Source organism: Antennarius striatus, chromosome 20 (genome assembly GCF_040054535.1).
Source record: "Antennarius striatus isolate MH-2024 chromosome 20, ASM4005453v1, whole genome shotgun sequence".
NCBI classification, from domain to species: domain Eukaryota; kingdom Metazoa; phylum Chordata; class Actinopteri; order Lophiiformes; family Antennariidae; genus Antennarius; species Antennarius striatus.
The window spans coordinates 13,422,894-13,447,083 of record NC_090795.1 but is presented as its reverse complement, the minus strand read 5'-3'; the positions used below and the strand labels follow the sequence as shown (position 1 = coordinate 13,447,083).

Here is a 24,190-nt window from a genome sequence, read left to right as displayed (position 1 = left end):
GAACAGAGGAGGAGGATTTAGACACCATCTATCAGCCACCTACCATGTATTATTGACCTCCTCCCTCAGAAACCACAACTACCAGTTGATTCTGTTTTTCTCTTCTTGATTTTTCCTACTACGTTCTCATAGTGATAGAAGTTGGACTAATATTTGCTTGTAGCCTGGTGTATTTTGTGTTTGTATGAAAAGACTGTCTGAAACGATATTCTGAAATGGTCTTTTTAAGCTGAATAACAGGATTGTAAGGGAGGGCAGCTCTTCCTTCAACACCGCTCAGTAGTTGACCTCTGGAACAGGATATAATGTCATCATAGTGGTGTATGCCAGAGCGGCGGTTAGTGTAGGTTGGTTTCATGGCGTGTTGAAGATTGTTTTTGCCAGTAGTGACACTCACTTGGCTGCACAGTTGACTTCCATACATCATTACAGTTCTTTTTTTTCACATAAAGCTGTCATCAGATCCATTTTCCAAGGATATTGCATCTATAGTCACTTTTGTCAATATGTAGTCACAAGGACCTTGTTGTCAACACGTTTGCGCTCAGGACACACAGGAAAAATTGAGTATGACTGGTTTCTGCCAAGGTTGTTCCTGAGCCCATGGGAATTACTGATTGAGTCCGTATGTCTCTGTAAGTTATCGTTATTCCCATTCTGAACATCAACATATGAACCGAGAGTTTTGTGTTGCTGCACAAGGAAGTAAATTAATCAAACCAGTCAACTAAATACACTCATCAGGTGCATTGAGAACCAATCATTGCAGACTGTGTTACTAGCACGTCTTCATGCTAGCTCTGTTTTTGAGTGAGCCCTGATACATTTGTCTATTTAGAGAAGTTTGATTGAGCTTCAGCCTTTTGTGGTCCAAACAACCAAACTATGACTCACTTCTTAACTCCTTTGTGGCATGTTTGAGTTGTGACATGTGACCATAGAATTTATTATTTTATTTACCGGTACATATTTTCAATATTAAACTTATTTTAAAATGGTTATTTCTTTTATAACAACTTAGTGTGAGAGCATGACATAATGTTAATGATGGTATCCTCTTTCTTCACTTTGGAAATTGATCAACATGTTTGACATGATGAGATGTCATATTTTTATTAGGTCTGCAACATAGAGTCAGTTTGCAGTTCATAGTGAGTTTTTTTTATTTTTTTATTTTTTTTACACCAGACCACCGAACGACACATATTAAATTATTGCATGACCTGCTGTGTTTGAATCTGGTGAAAATCAGCCAAACTGCAACCAGTGTCCTGCTATTTATTTATGTATTTACTTATTTACTTACTTGCTGTACTTACTTAGAATTGTATTGGTATTGTATGAGGAAGTCTGGAGTGCAGAGAAGTATGTTAGAGCGGTGCAGGACATGTATGAGGACTGTAAGACAGTGGTGAGGTGTGCTGTAGGTGTGACAGAGGAGTTCAAGGTGGAGGTGGGACTGCATCAGGGATCAGCTCTGAGCCCCTTCTTGTTGCTATGGTGATGGACAGGCTGACAGATGAGGTTAGACAGGAATCTCCATGGACTATGATGTTTGCAGATGACATTGTGATCTGCAGTGAGAGCAGGGAACAGGTGGAGGAGAAACTACAGAGGTGGAGGTTTGTCCTGGAAAGGAGAGGAATGAAGGTTAGCTGCAGTAAGACAGAGTACATGTGTGTGAATGAGAGGGACCCAAGTGGAAGAGTGAGGTTACAGGGAGAAGAGATCAAGAAGGTGGAGGATTTGAAGTACTTAGGGTCAACTGTCCAGAGCAATGGAGAGTGTGGAAAAGAGGTGAAGAAGCGTGTCCAGGCAGGATGGAACGGGTGGAGAAAAGTGTCAGGTGTGATGTGTGATAGAAGAGTTTCAGCTAAAATGAAAGGAAAGGTGTACAAAACTGTGGTTAGACCAGAGATGTTGTTTGGTCTAGAGACAGTGTCACTGAGGAAAAGATAGGAGGCAGAGCTGGAGGTAGCAGAGATGAAGATGCTGAGGTTCTCTCTGGGAGTGACCAGGAAGGATAGGATCAGGAATGAGTACATCAGAGGGACAGCACATGTTAGAGGTTCTGGAGATAACGTCAGAGAGGCCAGACTGAGATGGTTTGGACATGTCCAGAGGAGAGATAGTGAATATATTGGTAGAAGGATGCTGAGTTTTGAACTGCCAGGCAGGAGGTCTAGAGGAAGACCAAAGAGGAGGTTTATAGATTTAGTGAAAGAGGACATGAAGGTAGTTGGTGTGAGAGAAGAGGATGCAGAAGACAGGGTTAGATGAAGGCAACCGATTCGCTGTGGCGACCGCTGAAGGGAAAAGCCGAAAGAAGACTTACTTACTTAGAATCCATGTATGAGCTGAATAACGGCGACAGTGCAGATCATCTAATGACCTTTCCTTCAGTTGAATCAATAGGCCAAAGTGTCACTGAAGGAAGAGAAAAGATAGAGGAAAGGAAAGTGTGTCAGTGTGAGATGGACAGAGATTGAGGAAATTGTGTAGGGGAAAGAAGATGGAGTGGGGCTATTAGTGTGACCTCTCACCTTACAGCTCAATGTTTTAACGGGGAACGTTTGGTCAGAGACAGAGAAAGAGGCGAGTGAAGCTCTGATCCATTTGGATGGATGCAGCCAGGTGGCCTCTTGAGCCAGAAAGCTCATCTGTCTCTGTCTTTGCTCTCAGCCAGAGGCGGGAAGAACATATCCGCTTCAGTCCCACAGATTAGAGTTCACATGCGAAGCATGGTAAGCCTGAGGGCCACATGTGTTTCTGTACAGTCATGGAATTATGTGACTCTTACTGTACTGAATATGCCGTTAGGGTGGCATGAACGTAGGTCTTTATTAAAAAATCTGAATTGTTTCTTACAAATATGTAAGTTCGAGGAGTTTGGGTGTTCTGACTCGGTGTTGGATCCTCCGGGTATTCCGGTTCCCTTGCCACCAAAGACACACAGTTTGGTGAACTGGTGACTCTGAACGGCATAATACATGTGAATATGAACTTGAATGGTGTGTTTGTCTTTCACTATGACCCTGTGATGAACCTGCGATCCCCCCGCCTCTCACCTAAACTCAGCTGGGATAGCGTACAGCCCCTGTCAGACCCCTGTTCAACATAGACAGTTACAGAAAATGGATGGATGGATGGATGGATGGATGGATGGATGGATTGTGGTTTGGTGAAAACACTTGTAGCATTGACAGTGCCCACGTTTTGACACTGGGGGCTGTTTTGCTGTGATGCCTTGAGGCAGAGGGGGATATCACAACTGCTAACAGCAAAGTCAGATGATCTTTCCGAGTAAAACTACAGAACTATGTCTTTATTTCATCAGTTTGTTTTTCATTCATAGCCTCACATTAGTTTGAGCAACACACAGTCATACACCATCGATCTGATTGAATATGTCTTTACTGGTATTGTCGTCTGCATCTCATTTTATCTTTACATGTACCGTTAGGGGCTTGTAAAAGGTGCACCACTGCACCAAAAATAATAATGAAGGTATTACACACACTTGTACTCATCAAGAACCCCCCCACACACACAATTCCTTCTCAGTCTAGTTTCATGAACCACACTGCTATTTATCTGCAATAACTGAAATTTGATGGAAAATCAAGGTTTTAACTGCTAACATGCTGTAAGGATTGATGTCAGTGGGTGATTTCCTTTTGTGCTTATTATGATGGCATTTGTGGATAGTGCTGCATTACTATCCTCACTTTTCAGATCATCTGCAAGGCCACAACCATTTATTGTATGTGTGTGTCCATCAGCTACTCAGAAAGAAAGGATGGCATGAATGTGACAATATGATTCTTTGTGTACTTGCTTCTTGTGACCAAAAATGTTTCATGAACCTTGTTGAAGGTAGCGTGGTGACTTTCTAATTAAAACTCTCTTCTCTGTTAGCTAAAGGTGAACATTCACTTTTGTTTGGAGAAGCTTTCAGTATTATTACCAATAGACTACATGTTTTTACGGCCGGAGTAAAATTCTAAATAATGCTGATGCAACTAAGAGGTAACTTTCTTTTTTGTTGAGGTACTTAAGAAAAAGAAAAGGTTGGTTCTAACTGATCCATACATATGGGCGTGTGCATGCATTTTTGACATCTTTTTTTCACATATTTACTGACAGATACCTCATCATTTATAGTTTATAAGTCCAAACAAATGCTCAAATAGATTAAAGAAAAAGGGTAAAGGATAATATTTAATAAAAAGATAAAACAATTATAATAACACACTAAGTAGTTGCTGTATGACCTACATCTCCTCCCGTTCTGCAAACACTGGTACTTGTGGACCTAAGGGAGAATGTGTGACTAGTTGTAAAGCAGGGAGATTGATAACAAAGGAGGAAAGTATGCTTTTGGAAGGATGAGTGACAATATTGAAATATAATTTCCTCCGGGATTATGCAATTTCCTCCGGGATTATGCAATGTCCTCCGGGATTAATAAAGTATCTGTCTGTCTGTCTGTCTGTCTGTCCGTCCGTCCGTCCGTCCGTCCGTCCGTCCGTCCGTCTGTCTGTCAGTCATATTTTTCTTTGTGAAACTACAGCGGTTATTACAGTTAATAGAATGCATACATATTTGAATTGAATAATGATTGATGATCCAGTGCTTTAATCCAACCCAAGACAATTCTGTTTTATTTATGTAGCCCCAAATCACACATCATAACAGTACTAGTTAGTCTGCTATGGAAGTGATATGCTGAGTCTGGTCCATCTGACCCCTTGGAGTTTGTTGTTGTCATCACTGCTGGCCTGCTGACTTACAATATATGGTGAATTCAATTACCCATGGTTCCCTGTCAAGCTGCCCGAGTGAGAAATGGCCTTCATTTCACCTGTACAGTGTTGGCAGACCCCTTGACTAGTCTAACCCAACCGTTAGTGCATGAAAGGATGAGCAATGATGAATTAATAGGTAAGTCCAGAGCTAGCTATTTTCCAGACACAAAGAATACAATACATTTTAATGATCTGCCAGAAACAAAGTAAACCAAAATATTTAACATCTATTTAACATTTAACATCTATCTAATATAACACATTTGTAAGCATTTGAGGTGATTTGGAGCATGTATTCATGTATGATACAATAAATCTATTCTGTCACATGCCACTGATGAGACTCAGTTCATACATGAAAAATTATAGCTATTGCATTACTATATGCCTGATTTTCTGCTCGTCATTTTACTTGGTCAGGAACTGTTTGTTGGTTTCTGTCCTCCCTCCACATCTGTTCTCTATCATTGTTTTTTCTTTTAATGTAATGCAAATACCTAAACTAAATACTCTCTGCTGTGTTGATTGGTGCTTGGATTGTACTTCCACTGCGTGCATTTATCATTTGTCAGGCCTCGGTTAAATTTAATGCCTGTTAGATTCATGTTGGAGTCCTGCCAGAGTAAATATTGTTGTCTGCTGATAGTGATTACACACAATTGTTCCTAAGGTATTAGATGTGCAAAGCTTCTCTCCCGGTAATTGAAACAAAATCAAAGACCAGAAAGTCCAGCATTTTTGCAAACCTTTGTCTAATAGTTAGCAGGTGTGTGGTAGAAGTCAAATCTTATGCATCTTGACTTTGATTCCCTATTTTTTAAGTGTCTGCATCGACTGATCAATTTGCAGAGTGAATTGTGCTCCACTATACAGTAATGCCCCTTTTCATGCTATTGAACAGACATTTTACTGTCCTTGATGCTAAGTGTCGGCTTCAGCAGCACGTTCCTCGTTGACTTTGACTTCTGAGGAGTGATTCAAAGAAGTCTTCAGCGGGCAGGGTCAGGCAGGGCACAATGCAGATCAGAGAAACTCATGTTTTGCTCATATTTGTCCTTGGTTAAGGGTTAAGGAGAATAAAGTGTCCAGGTCTAAAACTTTTCTATCATTCTAAAAGTATTCTGCCCAGAAACATTATGGAATATCAACCTGTGAGCTTGTTAACTTGGCGTATTTATGTCAATGCCATCCATCCATCCATCCATCCATCCATCATCCATCCATCCATTCCTTCCATTATTTTTAACTGCTTATTATGCTGTGCAGTTAGAAGAGTTGTAACCTATCCCAGCTTACTTTGGGTGAGAGACGGGAAAAAATCTTTTTCATCATAGGCCTATAGAGAAAGACAAAAATTGTTTGTTTGTTCTTTCTTTTCGGTCACAGTATGATACAGCACTCATATTACTGTTGAGACCAAACCAAATTGTCCATCAATTTCCTCTTCATACATGAACAAAACCACAAAGTACTTTAATTCCCTTGTTAGCAGAAACTCACCCCCGGCCCAGAGGGAATAGTCCACTTATTTCAGGCATTATGCATAACTTAGTCTGATAAACACCTCAGAATCAAGTACACATCTGATCCAAAATTTCTTTTGTACAGAGTATCTTATTGTCACTCATCAAAATCCGTGTTATGCTGGAGTCTATTCCAGCTGACTATGGGCAAGAGGCAGAACAAGTTGCCCGTTCATTGTATAACCACAGAAAAAGACAGACAGCCATCCACATTCACACCTACGGACAATGTTGAGTGACCAGTTCACAAAAGTTGCATGCTTCTTACTGTGGGGCAGCAGCTCTGCCCAGTGTGCAGCTGTGCTGCCCTACTGATGACTTTTTTTTTTTTGAACGATTGGAACAGAAGTCTTGAAACTATCCTGAATGTAGTCATACTAAATCGCCTCTTCTCTCTCCTTCAGGTAACTACCAACTCTCTCCGACTGTGAACATGCCACAGGATGACACAGTAATGATCGAAGACGATAGGCCACCCTTGCTTCCTGCACACCTTTCTGACCAATCATCTACCAGTTCCCATGATGACATGGGGTTTGTGGGCGAGAACATGGTGCCCTGGATCCAGGAGATTCCCGATCAGAATGAATGGTGAGCTGCAGATTGCTCTTTGCCATAGAGTCGACTGAATTATTAATACCTTGATGGACAAGCTCCATTTGAGACAGGCCCATTGTGGAGTTTCTTTTATTATCAGTTCCTACATGAAGGAGGAAAAGGTTAGCCAACTATTTGTCTGTGTATATGAGGGCTCTTAATCATCATAAAATTGAGACCATCATTGAGTGAGAAACATCAGGAAATGTCTTATTTTCCACAAGGTGAATACATATTCAGTCATGAAAGTGCATCTAGGTGTGTTCGTATATGTATGTGTTGAATAATAAATGACCCAGCAGCATCCAGACTGCGAGTTACAAACCTCCCAGGTACTTACTCCCAGTACCTCCTTCTCCAACCCTAACCACTCCTGGGATTCCAGCTTCCCACTTTGTCTTCAGATTTGAGTCCGGCTTAAGCGCCTTCAAAATAAAATATGAAACCAATAATCATCAACCTTGTTAGAGATCTAAGTCTCTTCAGGGAGTCGAATGGTTACGCGGAGAAACAAAGCAGACCAGGGGAAATACAATAAGATTTCAGCACTGCATAATGTCTCTTGATATGGTGGATTTAAAAAAAAAATGTTGCAGTCTTCTCATCTCTGCCTTTTAGCAAAGCAATTTATTCCTATTTTTCATTCAAGGTGTAATCACTCACTCTGAATAATTATTTCCTGTGATTACAGTGTTGCAGTGCAGGATATAAGGACAAGCAGTCCAATCATGTCCTGATTCCCCTTTTGTTTTTACGTAACATAAGTTGTTTCTTACTTTTGAATTAGTTTTTTTCTCCTCCTTTATGAGTTATGTTAATGAACTGGATACCAAAGATAGAGATGCTATTTAGTCTTTTTTTTTTTCTGTCTACCCCCAGAGACCCTCCTCTCTCTGTCTACTCCCCTCATTTATTATGAATGAATAGATTTGCTCAGCATGGCTGTTGTTCATGTGATGTCAGAGCTTTGTCACAGTGGATTAGGACTGCAGCATACGGTCGAAGCACACTAAGACTTCCCTACAAACTCTCCATTTACACACAGGCATACATACACAACACAGAAATGCATGGTGTGTGTGCACACAAGACAGAAGTGAGTAGTATACTACTGCCTTGGGTTATTGTGAATAATTAATCTCCTCAAAGTCTCTCTCTCTCTTTCTCCCTCTCTGTCTCTCTCTTTCACACACACACACACACACACACACAAACACACACACACACACACACACACACACACACACACACACACACACACACACACACACACACACGAAAGCTTTTTCTTTTACTCAAACGCAAACGAATGCTTAAATGTGCATCGTCTTTGTGACGTACTGTTTCTCATTTTTCATTTTTCTAGTGTCCCCATCATCCTCCACATGTGTGTGCACCCCCCCCCACACACACACACATACATGCATGTACACACAGCGTGTTAACAGGTGTACTGAGCTAGCAGGTGATGTGCTACAGTCAGACTCCAGTGCATTGGAACTGTTACTTTTTAATTAAGCTCAACAGTGCAACCAGGGCTATGTACATATTGAATATGTATTGTGCAGCGCTGCGAAAATGTCACCTCTAGCCTTCAGTATTAGTCAGCCTTACTTTCTCATGAGGCGTGCCAAACTCAAATAGAGCTGGTTGACTAAAATAATAATTCAGACTATTTCTCCTCTTTGTCCCTTTTTCACCCCAGAAAATTTAGTAGAGTAAGATCCCCCTCTTTTCCTCCTCTTTTATTTCCTCTGCAAAAGTATTTCCTTTGCATGTGATTTTGCCCGCACAGGGAATAGTGAGCCAGTTGCTTGTGAAATTAATCTGATATTGACTTACTTCATTCCATTAATATTGGAGTAATCAAATGTTCATTTAGGCATCTGGTTGTAGTTAATTATAAACTTAATACCGTCTTATGTAAAACAAAAGTCAGTTAAAAGGACCCTTCCTATTGTTTTTATTAATTTACTCACTTCTTATTTTCTCTGTTATCGAGCACAGTGAATGTGTTCTCATCTGTCCTACAGTTTTCCCTGTGTTTCAGTCCTATCCTCTGCAGGTTTCTGATGAAAGGTCTCCCGCATGCCGCTGTTTTTACACATAGCCTCCCAGCATTAACGTCTGTTTAAGAGGAGGGATTCCCGTGTGACACAAGACAGAAGTTGGTCAGGTTTTGATTGATATCCCTTGGCCATATTGAAAGATGGTGTGTTCTGTCGTTGTGCTCATGCATGGATTTTGGTTTTCATGTTGTTTTTTTCCCCCACGTTTTACTATGCACATCCTTTTATTGTTACTGCAATGCTCTAGAACACATGTAGCTCCATCCGTAGTAATATCAGAACCTTATATGACACATGGAGCTTCATCTGTATTGGTATTATAACCTTGTAGAATGAAGGAAGCTCCATCTATAGAAACCTGTTCTGTTTTCTCTAATGCGATAGGTGCTATTTTGAACTATTGTTGTTCCACATTAGATTTACAGGCTGGAAATGAACATAACACGGGCTGTAAACATTATGGCCCCATACTTTAGATCTCTGTTAAAATGATAATGCACAGAGATCCAATATTTTATTTGTGCCAGCTGTATTACAGACAGTTTTATGAGTATTATTATTTATACTTCGGCTCTGGTTTATCAGCTGCATTGTGGGAGTGATAGTATAACTTTTGATTCCAATTGGATTAGATTCTAGGAGCATTTAGAGTAATTCTAGAGAGATTTAGACTTCTAATTACGTTGGTTGAGCTCAGGTTGTCTTGAGGTAAAGGTTGTGTGAATGTGATACAGGAAGGAGATAGAAACCAGCCGTCTTCTGTCAGGTTTCACAAGATAAATAAATACTAAATTACTATCGTGCATATCTGCACTAAGCTCACTCCATCATAGAGTCCTGACATATTACATTAATCCCTCTGCCTCCTCTCTCATTAGATTGAATCCAAAGCCAAACAGGAAGAACCATGTCTGTTTGATTTACAGTAAAACAGATAGGAAGCACCAGCTCATCCAATACCGCTGCAGAATAATCTGGTTAAATCAGAAGATGAAGGGTTTTTCTCTCAGGAATGAATAGTGGAACAGTTTCAAAAGCACAAACGTACATTTTGTAACTTCACCTCCTTATACAAGTAGACTGATCTGAGAAACAGAAGGAATGTTTCCTGGTTTCACCTGATTTTCATCAGAATTTACACACACACACACACACACACACACACACTACACTTGTGCACACGTTACCTTTCAGAACAACGCCCTCACTTGTGTAACACCTGTTTGTTTGTTAGAGCACCACAAGGAGTTTAACGCTTTACTCACAAAGTGGTGAAGCAAAGAGGATGATGTTTCAGAGATGCGTCACCTCTCAACGCTGCAATCACCATATTTATCCTGGGAAACTGGATTTGTCTTTTCTGGATTTAGGAGGCTGCCTGTCTCGGACGTTTGTTCAAACTTGCTGCCTTTTTCCAAATAAAGTTTTATTTGTGGGTGGTAGACTGTTTATTGTGAAGAAATCTGCTATTCGATGACAGTTCTGTTCCAATAATTTGCTGTGATGTATCTCCTGAACTGAAGGCACACAATCATGTCAGGATAGGTCAGAAGCATATGTTGCCTTTTAAAAATATTTTAGTTTCCAACCATGGTCTAGAAAAATGCATTCACAAACACTTTGAGGGAAATGAAGTTTTCTTCTGTCCAGTGGGGGAGGCTACATCACCATTGCATGAACCTTTTTGCACTAACTGAGCTTGTTCTTTTTCATCTGAAACTCCAGCAGCTCTGCATTTTCATACCCACAGAGTTCTTTAACTTATACAAGGGCGTGATAAGAGTATAGTGTATACTGAGTTGGCACAGAAATGCAAAATAAAAGCCGGGGGGGTGTCTGCAGCATACTCATCAGTCTGAAGTCTAGGAGGCATTACACAATATATCTGGGAATCATGAACTCTTTCAGAGGAACTACCTGCTTCCAGCTATCTTGTAGCTCTCAGGCTGCTATTTCCAAACCAACCACTGTTACTGTCTTGACTCCCACCCAAATTAAACTTTAGTGCTCAGAAGAGGAGATGAGACAAATGCAGAACAAAAAATGTCTTAAAGCCCAACAAAACTACAATTGTAAAAAATAATTTCACAAGTATGCATACTTTTCTAGAGTTGCCAGAAACCCATCGTTGGTATCAAAGTCCCTTGTTCGTGCTTTTGTAGAAATATGTTGCGATTGTAACCTCGAACGAGTCAAATGCAAGTGATACCACGTGTTGGTTTACTACAAACCCTCTCATAGCTCACAGGTACAAGCCCCCTCCAAAAAATTTAGCTCAGTAAGTTTTTTTGAGCTGGGTATAAGTATTTAAGTATTGTGTTTAAAAAGTGAAGAGACCAAGAAAAATTCTCCAAATCTGTTAAACCCCTATAGGGTCGCTCTCGCAAACCTGATCTAACAAGACGACTGTTATGCCTGTGGATTGACCTCTGGTATGGATGAAGACAGACTGGGGGTTGAGTTTTGCATTCTAATTGTCATTGAGGGCAGTTACAGTAGAAAAAAACAGTGAGAAAGTGCCAGAGAAGTAAAGAGAGAAGTCATCTTTACCCTTCTCTGTCTTTGTGAGGTGTCACAGGTGGAAACATAATTTCCCAGGCAGCTCTGACATAGTACATCAACCAGCAGCTCATAACTCACACACACACACACACACACACACACACACACACACACACACACACACACACACACACACACACACACACACACACACACACACGCTGCTGTAGACACACTGTCTCACGAGTGTTCAAACACATCGGCTGGTAAACAATTTCACAAATTAACATATAAAGTGGAAAAGGTCCGCATAGACACGAACAAACAAACTTCCAAGCTAACATTTCAGGCAGACCAGCTACTTCAGTTGACTCCCTAATAGTCTCCATCATCATCATCATCATTGTCATCATCATCAGAAATGCAAGTAAGAATCACAAGTGCATTATTAAGAACATATTTTTCCACCAAGGTATCAGCATAACTTTATATGCAAACAATCCATACACACTTTCATTAATTACTTTCACCAGAAATGCTAATATTACCCTCTGACTTTATGAATATTTACCATGAGCCATTGCTAATAGCATGTCATACATGGTTTCATCGCTGTGTTTACTCTGTGTGTGTGTGTGTGTGTGTGTGTGTGTGTGTGTGTGTGTGTGTGTGTGCGTGTGTGTTTGTGTGTGCGTACTCTACACTGCCTAGTTGTAACAAGGCCGCAGGTGAATCTCAGCGTGAGCGATGTGAATGTGACCTACACACTCACACATGCACTTGTCACACAAAATATCCTCTTTGCTTGGTCCTTGTCAGTTGCCTGTTCAGTAGAGTGGACAAGTCAGTGCAGCTAAACTCAATTAAAGCAGCCGCACACCAGACTGGGGGATGAATGAAGAGGTCTATGCAGGAGTCAGCCGACGGACAAAGAGGTCTTAATTGCTCTTGTTCTTTCCCTCTCTGTCTCTCCCTGCAACTTCATCACATTTAGAGGGAGATTGTAGCAAATCACAGGTGCAGCTGCAGCTCCTCCATTTAACACCGAATCAGCCGTTTTACTTTTAAATCTAGTGCAAAGTCAAATGTTTTATTGCTGCAATTAAGTGAGTAAAATAAAAATGAAAATGTGAGACATATATTCTATTTTAATGATTTATGCTTTTAAGAGTTCATAGTTTTTCTGAGAACTGCTGGGCTTTATGAAGTTATTCAAACTAGCCTTGCACCCTTTCGGTCAGCTGAATCAACCTCTTCCAACATTATGAAGGCCATCGCTCTCCACCTGTTACCCATTTCTCTCAGGCAATGAATGCACTTGATCAAATCAACCACCACTTTTCTGAGAACAGTGATGCCTCTTTCGTCTTGATTCATTCTTAAGTGGCAAGGCAGAGGATCTTTATTTATATGGAGGGGTTCATAGGAATTCAATGTGTTTAATAGGACAATAAAATACAGCAAAGGCAAAAAATTATTTATTGGTACATTCAAAGAGATTTAAGAGACTCAAAAAAATCAACTATGAAATACCACAGAAAGAAGAGAGACTGGTTGGTAGATTTTAGAATTGTTGTGATGTAGTTGTGTTTCTTTGTGTCCTTCAGTTTATTCTGGTTGTTGTCGAAGAGTTCTTGTGGAAAAACCCTGAAAATAATCTTGCTGGATATAAAGGTGTCGATAAGTTTTTCCTGGTGCTTGAATGGAAATTATTCCTCTGATGTTGGAAATACGTTTACTGTATTTTAGATGGACGACGCAGATGAGATGACTGCTTTGATGTGATTGTTTTTTTTAATGTTTAAATCTGAGCCTAATGTGACTGAAGGCTCATGTGTAGACTCTACGTTGGGAAAGACAATGAGTTTTGGGGAGAGACGTTAATTCTGTTTTGCATCTATTTACCTGGAAACAAAATTTGATCATCCCCACGACAGTTTTGTTTTGTTTTTTCTTAGATTTTGGTAGGCTCCTTTTTGTTTTTGTTCGATGTGATGATGGAATGACATATGTGTTAAACAGGAGCAGTCCTAAGTTGTATCCTTGTGGGACCACACAGATCACATCCATCTGCTCATACAGTTAGCAATTGAGACAAAATGCTCCCAGGACTGGAAGGAAGACATGAACTAAATCGGAATAGTTGCAGAGTGAAGTTTGTCTTATCTGCAACAGATAGAAATCAAACAAATCAAATCTAACAATAAAATACAACGACAAAAATAGAGAAAGATGAGTCATTATTCAGACAAACGCTAATCAGCACGTTTGTGAGTGCAGCCTCTGTGCTGATTGGACCGAAATCCTGTCAGAAAGAGTTCGAAACAAAAAGAAATGTTGAAATTTAGTGACCTTTACAATGACTTTACCTCCACCTGATAGGTTTGTAGTAAATCAGAAAAGTAGAATTGAGAGTCTTGTTCATGGGAAGGCTTTCATGACTGAATCTTCAAAACTTTTGGAAAAATAACAGATTAAAGAAAGCTGTGAATTGTAACTGATAAGTCTTGCATTCGTCTTTTTGAACTATTTTAAACTAGCTGGTAGGAAACACGTTATGGCAACAAATGGATGGAATGGGATTATACATAATTTTTTGAGGTGTTGCTAAATGGGATTAAATTTTGTCCATCTAACCATGTTGCTTTAGGAAGTATTTTTTATTGTACTTTTTTTTTTTGGCAATTTGAAGATGATGCCATGAATCATCTTTTTTAAATAGCTGCACGCCACCTGCATCTGCTGTTAGAGATTAAGTTCATTTCAGTTCATTGGAACTGGAGAATTGTCAATAAAAGCAAATGAAGGTTAAAAGGATTTGCAGTCGGGAAAAAGAAGAAAAAAAATGAGTAAAATCATGGCTTTCGTCTCCAGGGTAACTCTTGAGTATAAGGATTTTATGTGCTACCACTTAGCAACAAGGCTGATGTGCAGTTGACACATTTAACTTCCTGCGAGGGAGATGGAGACAGGAACAAGGCTTTATAAAATGCAAGTAAAAGCTGTGGATATGCCTGTGAGCAATCCTGAGCGCTGGTTAATTTTAGATGATGGGAGGACTTTTAACAGGAAGGAAAGCATCTGCTCAGAATTATAGAAATTGCTTTTAAACACTGCTTAAAGAAGGAGATGAGAGAATGTATTATCCAAAAGGATTCAGACTGCTGTTAAAGATCGGCCTGAGGCAGGGACTAGATGGATGGTCTGAGGAAGAAATTGTATTGCAGACTATCTAACTTGTCTTGGAAACAGTCACATGGCCAACTATTTCTAATTTCCATCTATCTAATGCATATTTCATTGAGTATGTGGCCAAATTGAAAAGTCATCCATATCCAGTATGGGTCTTCCCAAATAGTTCAGGTCCTTTCCATTGGCTTTTCCCCCCACTAGTAGATGTTTTAGCTTAATAAGCATGTGGGTCAAAGCAAAGACACTTTCCAAGCAGTATCTCATTACAAGAAGCAATCCTATGGGAGAAGTAATAGCGAGTCGAAAGAAATTTGAACTCTCTAACTGAGTGAGGGGTTTCTATTAATGCACTGTGGCAGCTGTGATTTTTGTGTGCCACCTTCTAGTTGACTAGATTTTTTTTGTTACTAAAAATTGGTTTCAGAACAACTATTCCAATCTGAAAACATGCAACCTGTGACAAAGGTCCGTGGGTAGAAATTTCTAAGCCATAATGTCACACACGTTGAAATGTATGAGAACCAGTAGTGCACAAGGTAGAAGCTATCTATTCAAATATTCATCACTGCACAGACCTGTGAAGTTTGACCAGACCTCCAGAGTGGAGGTGTGCTCAAAGCAACACAATTGGCTGCTTCTCCTCAGGTTACCCTTGACGCCCAACCTGGGCATTTAGTCATTGCTCTGCATGGACCAAAAGAAACCAGGGGAGGCGTTAAAAAAATCGATCCAGCAGCTATGAAGTGTCTTTGCATCACTGCTGGAATAACACTCTGAACATCATCCTCACTGCCCACAGGATTTCCAGCCACACACTCACACCTCTGTGTGCCTGTGTGACAGGGCTGTCCATGATCCCACCTCATGACTTATTTGGACTATTTTGTGTTTAGGTCTGTTTGACCCTGAAATACATAATATCAACAAGAGTGGAGGAAATCCAAATTGAGTCTGAAACTGTGTCCTGTCTCTCATGCATTTTCTCTGTGACGCTCTGACAGATGACATTTGCAGACAAAAAAAGAAAAAGAAAAAAAGGGCATACTGGTTTTTGTAGGCTTGAAATGATGAGAGAAGAATAGCAAGGGATGATGAATAAATGAATTATACATCTGGGCTGTCAGCCCTCTCTTCCTGCTACACCCAGCTGTCTTCCTGTGTCAGCTGGAGTCAGTCCTGTGAGGTGCCCTCATCTTAGTCAGGATTGTCAGGTATGGTCGACAGCAAAGTGATATGTTGGCGCTGGCCCTTCTGTGACAGTTGAAGCCGTTCTTATGTTAAATGGCCTTGACAACGCAAGTAAGAATTGTTTTCATGCAAACAACTCATCCAACAGGTCTGCAGCTGTTTGATGGTGCACGTACTCTACGAAGAATAGACCAAATTATAATTCCTCCCCGCTATTCTGCTTTCAAAAATGATCATGAAATCAGGACAAAACCTTTGCATTTATAATGGCAGGCGTGAGCGAATCATCTGATGAAATGTCTGAGGTAAATTACAGTAAATTCAGGATCTCTGAAGGTTAAAATATAATCACCCTTTAATGGCCATAAAGTATGGTCGTCGTCAACAGAACAAAAGAAGCAGTGACAGCGTACTCTCATGCATTAAACATTGATTCGACTGCATCAGTAGTACTGCATCTTCTCGCTTCTGTCTCCTCTCAAATGGTGAAATATTTTCACCTTAATTGTAAATGCACTTTTCTGCATGCAAATACCGCCACACCCCACACCCACACGCCAACCCCTTTTTGCTCGATCCACTCCGATTTTCAATTAAGATCCAGACAGAGATACAGGATCTCAAAGGGAGCACATCATAGTGGGCTGGGCTCTGCCACTGATCCAGACGTATAAGGGGGGGGGGGGGGGGGCATGACCCAGGAGCAGCCTCACCTTACTGTGGTGTCACACATCTCAGCTCGGCCTTCTCTTTCCAGTTGTAGTTTTTCCTAATCCCAAAGGTGGGGGTGTCCTTGATTAGAATAGTCTTTGAAATGAATGACTGAAACTAACTGGTTTGTGCTTGAATATTTCGGGCTACATGAATACTGATGATGACTTGTGACAAGAATGTCTTACAATATGTATGGAAGGGGTGGTTGTGGTTGGGAGATAGAGTAGGTTGTCTTTCAGTCAGAATATTGGGGTGCGGTTAGTCTGCATTTTAAAATGTCCGTGCATAATGAAACCCCGGATGTCAAGCCTGGTGTTGTATGTCTCTGGGTTTTTCCTTATCATGGCAGCATTCTAATACTTGTCTATTTGTGTGTGTCTCTCTCTCTCCATTCCCTTTAGCTCTCTCAGTCCAGATGCAGACCCTGATGGTTCGTTCCAGAGGGAGGGTTTCGGCCGCCAGAGTATGTCAGAGAAACGAACCAAACAGTTTGAGAATGCTTCTCAACTCAACATCATCACGTCACGGAAGTCCAAGAGCATGGAGCTTGGTAAAACCCAGCTTTGTTTTATACAGTTTTTTATTTTTATGTTTTTTACTTTTATGGCTTTTGGAAATACGCTCTTTGTTTTCTGGTCAAAAACCGCACAAACATTTAGTTTTAAAGAATAGTTTACTGAATTGTAGATTTTATTTGGCATATTTTAGGGGGTTGGTCAGAAATGAAGTTTCTTTCCTCCTGTTGCTGGTCTTCGAGTGAATTTAGTAAAATGTTCTCATCTATTTTACATCGAGGAAAAATTTCAGCTAATTTTCCAAATGTCCAAAACATTTCCATTCAAACATAGATCCAGTTCACCGTAAGCATTGCTATTGTTTGTAATAAAGTCATGACGCTATTTTCTCCCAGTAAGTCCACTGAAGCAGCTGTACTCCATATTTGGAGTAAAAAAAAAAAAAGCAAAGCATCAGAAATGAGTGATGTAATATGTTATTTCACTGTGTATGTGGAAATATAGGAAGTGTTGAGGGTTTCATTCGAATGAGAAAGTTGCCCTGCATCGCGTCATGACTGCATGGCAGCTTTTACCATTCAAGTCCAGCTAACCTGTCGATCTCTTCACAGCAAAAGTTTGCATTTTTTCCTGTTGCATATTCCAAACAAAACTGATTGGCTGGATTCTAATGTATCCATCAACTACTCAAGCACTAAAGAGGCCTTTCACACAACATCCATTATAATGTTTTTGTATAAATGTCAAAGGGTACAACATCGCCATCTATTGCTCTGGAATGCATACTGTGTGTTTTCCAAATCCATTTGTATGGGGATCGATTCAGAATGTTCCGTGAACGCAACTGTTTCTTTTAGAAACACAAAAAGACAAAGTTGTTGTCAAAAGCGTTGTATCAAACAAGCAATCTGTCTCAGTGAATGCATCATTACCCCTCTAACACACACACGCACGCGCGCGCGCGCACACACACACACACACACACACACACACACACACACAGACACACACACACACACACACACACACAAACAGTTCTTTGGCCTCCATCTTTCATGACTCTGTGTCCACTGGACCATGGGTACAAGTAGAAAAGCCATAACACAATGGCTGCTTTAATGTTTGTCTTGGGGAGGTATGGTTTCGTGCACAGAAATACACAGACAAACTCAAACTCACACTGTTTCAAGCAAAGAAACTGTTGTGAATTCCGAGCCTCTCACAGAGTCACTAATCATAGCATATAACAGACTCCATCACTCATCAAGCACAGAGACCTGCAGGAATCCTTGACTCTCCTACAGAGAAGTGAGGCTTCAGTTTTGGGGTCCACCTCCCTCTCTTCTACTTGTACTTTATTCCTTTCTTGTGTAGTTTCAAAATTTAGGAACAAATTAGACATTGTAGGTTTCCTGAGTACTTTGTCGGCCATTACAACTTTTAGATAATATTCTTTCCATCAAATAAATATATAATTATCTGTTACTGAGAACGGGAGGAGAGGGAGTGAATAGAATTGACAATTCTGATCTTAATCAGCATTACTATTTATACGAAAATGGGATTCCTTGAAAAAATAGTTTACTTTAAGGTGAAATTTAAATGGATTTTTATTTCCATTAGTTTCAACTGACTATTTGCGCATTAGAACTCGAGACTCCACCTCATCGCGGATTTCGGGTAGGCAGTCACGTGATACCGTACTCACATTATATTGGCTGACGGCATCCGAAGGTGCGCTACGTTTTATAGACACAAAAGTGCTTTAAACAGTCTATCAGGGTGTGGGAAAAGGTAATACAGATTGAAGGTGGTTTAATATCAGCATGGGGAGGGTTCATAAATGTTTAAATTACTGTAAATAATGAGATAGATAGATCTCGATCTCGATTCCTTAATGGCGTGTGGTTCCTGGAACGCATTAACTGCAAAGAACGAGGGCACACTGTATACAACCTGTATAAAAACAACCTGTACTGGTGCAAATTTCTAATTCATCAGTGAGAATATTACAGTGTTAACATGAGGCAGGAAAACAAATAAGTTGCTCCCCTCATTTATAAACTATTGTCATATAATAACTGACATGATCTCCCAGAGGAGAAATGCTCTCACCAATACCTGGAAACCCTGCTCCACCATCAGTGTTCAAAGTGAACGTGACAGTGATTTACCTTGTGTGTAATGTCACACATGTTGGATATATTTTAAAGACACATTCTACTGCAGCATGTTGATGATTTGAATTATTAAATCAGAGCCAACACTGGACATGGACAGTGGGTGGTATGTAATGGAGCTGAAAATTAGATTTGCTGGGAATGGCAGTACCAACATTTATCCTTAAGCATTAACATTGGCAATTTAGAAAAACTTCTTTAAAAGTTAGAAATATATCGACAGCACACCTCTTATTCCATTAATGCCTTAATGACGCTGCTCTCCACTTTCAAAAACCGACCTGATTGAATGGTTAACATGCTCAACAAGGCTATTCCCTACAGACTCTCATTTTATTCTGTCACTTTGAATTTTCGACCCTATTTTTAATCTTGTTCCAGGTTCTCAGATGGATTTTATGGCTTTGGACCCCATCATTGTTGAACTAAACTAAACTGGTCAGACACCCTACTGTTCAATCACATTTAGATTGAACAGATTGAGATTGAGTGAAGGCAGAACACAAAAGAAAAAGATGTGAGGTGCCACGGCTGGCAGTAATATATTAGCACATTCAAGCCACTTTGCCTTGTAAGCTCGCAATTGACGGGCTCTTTCATGGAGTGTTATATCTGTCCCACTTACATCACTTCTCTAAAACTATTCGCTCGCTGCCCTGATTTCAAGATTCTTTTTCTGCTTTCCATGCGCTCAGTAAATGGTGTAAAAGGCAACTAACCATACACACTTATTTCTGCTATTCGATGTGCGGGATGAGATGAACTGTACCGTAAAAACCGATGCATCTATGCAACCATACATGGACCGTCTTAAAACACAGAATTATTAATCCGACTGCTATGATTGTACAGCTGGGGCCCCGGGTCAATAATAGAGATTGGAAAATGGGCCCCACGCGTCCTGCATGATTTGTTCATAGCCGATCATTATTTGCTATGAGATCTTGGCACCTTTAGGTGCATATGAATGAGAGAGCTGTTTAATGTAATGGAAGCATAATCAAAGAAGGTCTTTCCTATTGGTGAGCATGAGTTGTATGGTGCTGAATAGAGACTTGGCAACTAATGTGAGAACCTGTGCCATTGTGCTCATTCTGCAGTGCAAATGACTGAAGAAAACACTCATTAAGCCAGCAGTAGAGGAGGGCTGGAGAGAGAGAGAGGTGATGGAGTGGCGTTCGCAATACAGAGATATTCATTGCCAGTTGGCCTCTTCAGCTCGCTGTGATTGATCCATCATACTCAGGCAGTTTTTTGAGTGCATTCGCTCCAATGAATTAGCACAGAATGAGCGGATTTTGGGGTCACAAGAGGTTTTTTTTTTTTTTGGCTACTAAGAGGCACTGAACCTGTCTTTTGGCCATTGTGTTCAGGGATATTCTAAAGTGTGTCCTATATCATACCCCACTGCATCAGATACATAACAGTTCATTTATCCAGAAATACAATAATTTTATTCCTCAAGGGCTTTTCAATATATTGTGAGAGTTATGAAAGGTGTTATAAATAATGATGAGTATTACGTAGCCTTGTCACTGTTGTGATGAGACACTTGAAACTCACCATAATTCGAATGTGTCTTGTTGCAGCTAAGTCAGCTGCTAATCTAGTGCACTACCAGTCTCTACATGAGACTTTCCAGCATCTCTCTATCAATAGCTTGGCCAACAAAGTGAGTATAAACTTACACGGGGAGAGAAACCATTGAAGAAAATAAAGTTTAAGCTGGTTGATAAAACACATGATCCCAGGACATCATCCAGACCCCTTATTGAGATATTAACACGTTGTAATGATTATTTCTTTTCGGCGCATGTTAAGCGTATGTAGGACGTCCTCTGCTGGGCTAATGGTTCAAGCCTGGCAGAGACATAGGAGCCCAGCCGACCCTTGGATGCCTCACTTCTTGTGGGATACCTGGACACGGCCTTCCCTCCTCCACCTTGGAGGATATTTTTAACATAATCACCCTTTTACCGCTCTGCTTAAAGCCCCGGCTCTCTGAATAAATTATGTGTAATGGAGCCCCTGTCTGTACACAGATCTTTACATGGAAGGGCCCATGGTGAATAATGGCTTGGGAGCATAGTTTTAGCTCTTCTAATTATACTATTGGCTCCTGTTCCTGTAATAACCTCTGCTGATTTATTCATGGAGTTTGCCATACCACCCCTTTAAGGTTTAATGGCAATGGATCTCCTCTAATTAACTGTCCTCGCCCTTAATCTGGCTAAGGAACCCTGCTCATTGACCATTTGTTGTTGTGATAATGTTCCAGGTGCCCCGACCCCCCCTCCCCCACCCGCCGCCCCTTTTGATTTGATCGGCTTTCTTTTTGATGATTTTCATTTTCATTCCCGGCATGTGGGGAGTGACAAGCTTATGTCTGTATGCAATGGGGGGAATATGTATTTTCATCCCTCTGAATAAGAGATAGATGAGGAGCAAAGCACATAGGCTTCTGTTGTGTGATAGGAATCACATAATAGACTGGCATACAGAGAGCTGTCTGTCAAACTCTCCCAGGAGAGCCAGAGCTGCTTCTGAAGGAAACAAAGGTGGGTTTGAGGCAGCCGGCGTCTGTGGGCAAAGTCTCTGTTTGCCTTGTATTCGCGCTCTCTTTGTCTCGCTGGTTCTCTCAGTCATTCTCCTCGCTGACTAGAAACAATAGCAGAGGGGATCTTGGTTCAGAATACCATACAGGAGGAATATTCCCTGTTTCCAAGTACAGCAGATGTCATTTGTGTTCCCTTGAACTTTTGCATCCTTTGCGGCTCTAACTTGCTATCCCATCGTGCCAAACATGCACCCTGGCTTTTGCACGTACACTGTTGGCAGGCTTTAAACACAAGCTAAAAAAAAATAGCTTGCCATTTGTTCTGGGATTTTTTTTTCCACAACACATTAAAAATTACAACTTTATCCTGTTGTTTCCTGTGTCTGCGCCTTACAAGTTAAATAAGTTCTTTCCTTCATATAAATAAATTCCTTCTCAAAATAAATGAATACAATTTTTCTTTTCTTGGTTTTTGCGTCGTTGTAAAAGTTTTCCGAGCATTGTAATTTCTCATAATTCATAAAGAGAGTATCTGTTGTTAGGATCCAAGCTGTTAAATTAATCTTCAGTCAGCAAACCAAAAGCTTTTAACCCCTGAGCACTCAGTAAAGTTGCGTCTTGCTGCGCGATGCTTCTTGACAGTATATATAATGAGCTCTCACCACTAAATGGGATGCTGCAGTGTAGGACCGGTGTTTATTTATTGATAAGGTTATTTTCTGGATCGTGTCCAGCTTCTCCTGGAACTGGGTATTGTTATCATCATTGATAGAACGATGGGAAAATGATGCATTGAAGAAATAACATCATACTTACCTCTGAAAATCCACAACAGTGGCTAACAGCGGACCTTTGAACCTATCGGACTTCAACACCAGATCTATAGATGACATGAGCACTCACTCTCTTAGAATTGGTTGCCAACTCAGCAGAATCGCAGATGCCCTTATGACCCCAAAGATCCTAAACATGGCATGAAAAGGAGTTTTTATTTTTCATTTAGTTGTATTGGATAATTATTTCAATGAAAATTAATTTCCTGTGTTTATTATCTCAGTTGGTGTGTTTACCAGGAGGAGCACTCCACATAGCAGGAATGTTTTTTGTTTTTTTTTTCCTTTTGGTGATGGGGCTTTATTTTCTTTTCCTAATCTGTGTCGGGCTGCGTAACCTTCCGCTTAAAGCTGCACTGTGATCACGCACCCGCAATGGCTTACGCCTCATTGAGACCACTTTAAACATGTCGAGGATCTTGTTGATGATGGCTGACATAGTGTGTACTTGTGTGTCAAGAGCTTGTGTTTTTGTTCCTTTTTAGAGACTAATGTATGAGAAGTACACAAACATAAACATGCGGGGCACATGTGGACAAAATACAACCTCCATGCTAACAAGATCCAAAATGGAATTAAGGTTATTCCCTCCTTAAAAAAATCAATAGGAGGCAGTATTATTTTGCTGAAGCTTGAGGTGATTAACTACATTAAGTCTGATGTGACGCCAACAGAGGGCCCTGTCTACATTTAGATTGTACATTACATGAACATGAATTATGTCCATGTGCATGTCACAGTGGGGTGAATAAAACATGATTTAGTCATGAATATATCAATAAAGGAATAAAGGGATGTTGTGTTTCAGCCAGGAGTTGTTGTTTTTTTGTATTTCATCATATGTCAGTTCAAAGGCAGTGGGCCTATTTTTGATAAGTCAAGAGAGAGGCACATTTTTCAGGAAATGCAACATCAAGGGACATTTTTTTTTGATCAAGCATGCTGGCGTTACCACAAATATAACATTGTGGAAAAGTACAGGCCCTGGAAATTTTCTAGGGCATTTGTTTACAATGCAGTCCTTCTTTACTTTCAGTCAATCCAACCCCTTTGGAGAAAATAAATAAATTGTCCACCCCTGATCTAGTGTTTGCATATGTGTCTTCTAGGCCTTAAAGCAGCATTTGGTTTTGGACATGTTTGCTTATAGCACATGAGGCCACAAAGAAAAGGCAGCACACACACTACATGTGGAGGGTCTGTATGGTCCGTGGGGACTCATAAAGACACAATGCTGCTCTGTTCAGACTCGTTGACATGTTCTCCGCCCTCAGATCGTAGGTCAGCCTGCTAAAGTAATTGAATAAAGTTAGCCCGTTTATTTCTATTTTCTTATGCAAATTTTTTCACCTAACAAGGTTTAATTGCTGAACTTCTGACTGCATCCTTGAACTTCGAGGTCACCCAGTCACCACGAATGGGGTTTTCTTTGTATTTGTGTCTTTTTAATTACACGTGTTAGTATATCTAGTTTTTCTTGTTTCATGTTAAGGAATGTGTAGTTTGAATGGC

At 40.4% G+C, this 24,190-nt stretch overlaps 1 protein-coding gene across 1 annotated transcript in view; it reads left to right on the top strand.

Annotated features, from left to right (window-relative positions):
- The window catches only part of LOC137587503 (partitioning defective 3 homolog), a 295,372-nt gene that overhangs the window by 176,282 nt on the left and 94,900 nt on the right, over nt 1-24,190 (top strand). The window contains exons 16-17 of the mRNA XM_068303945.1: nt 6,736-6,922; nt 16,995-17,143. Of these exons, the coding sequence (XP_068160046.1) occupies nt 6,736-6,922; nt 16,995-17,143 (336 nt within the window). The remainder of the gene's footprint in view (nt 1-6,735; nt 6,923-16,994; nt 17,144-24,190) is intronic.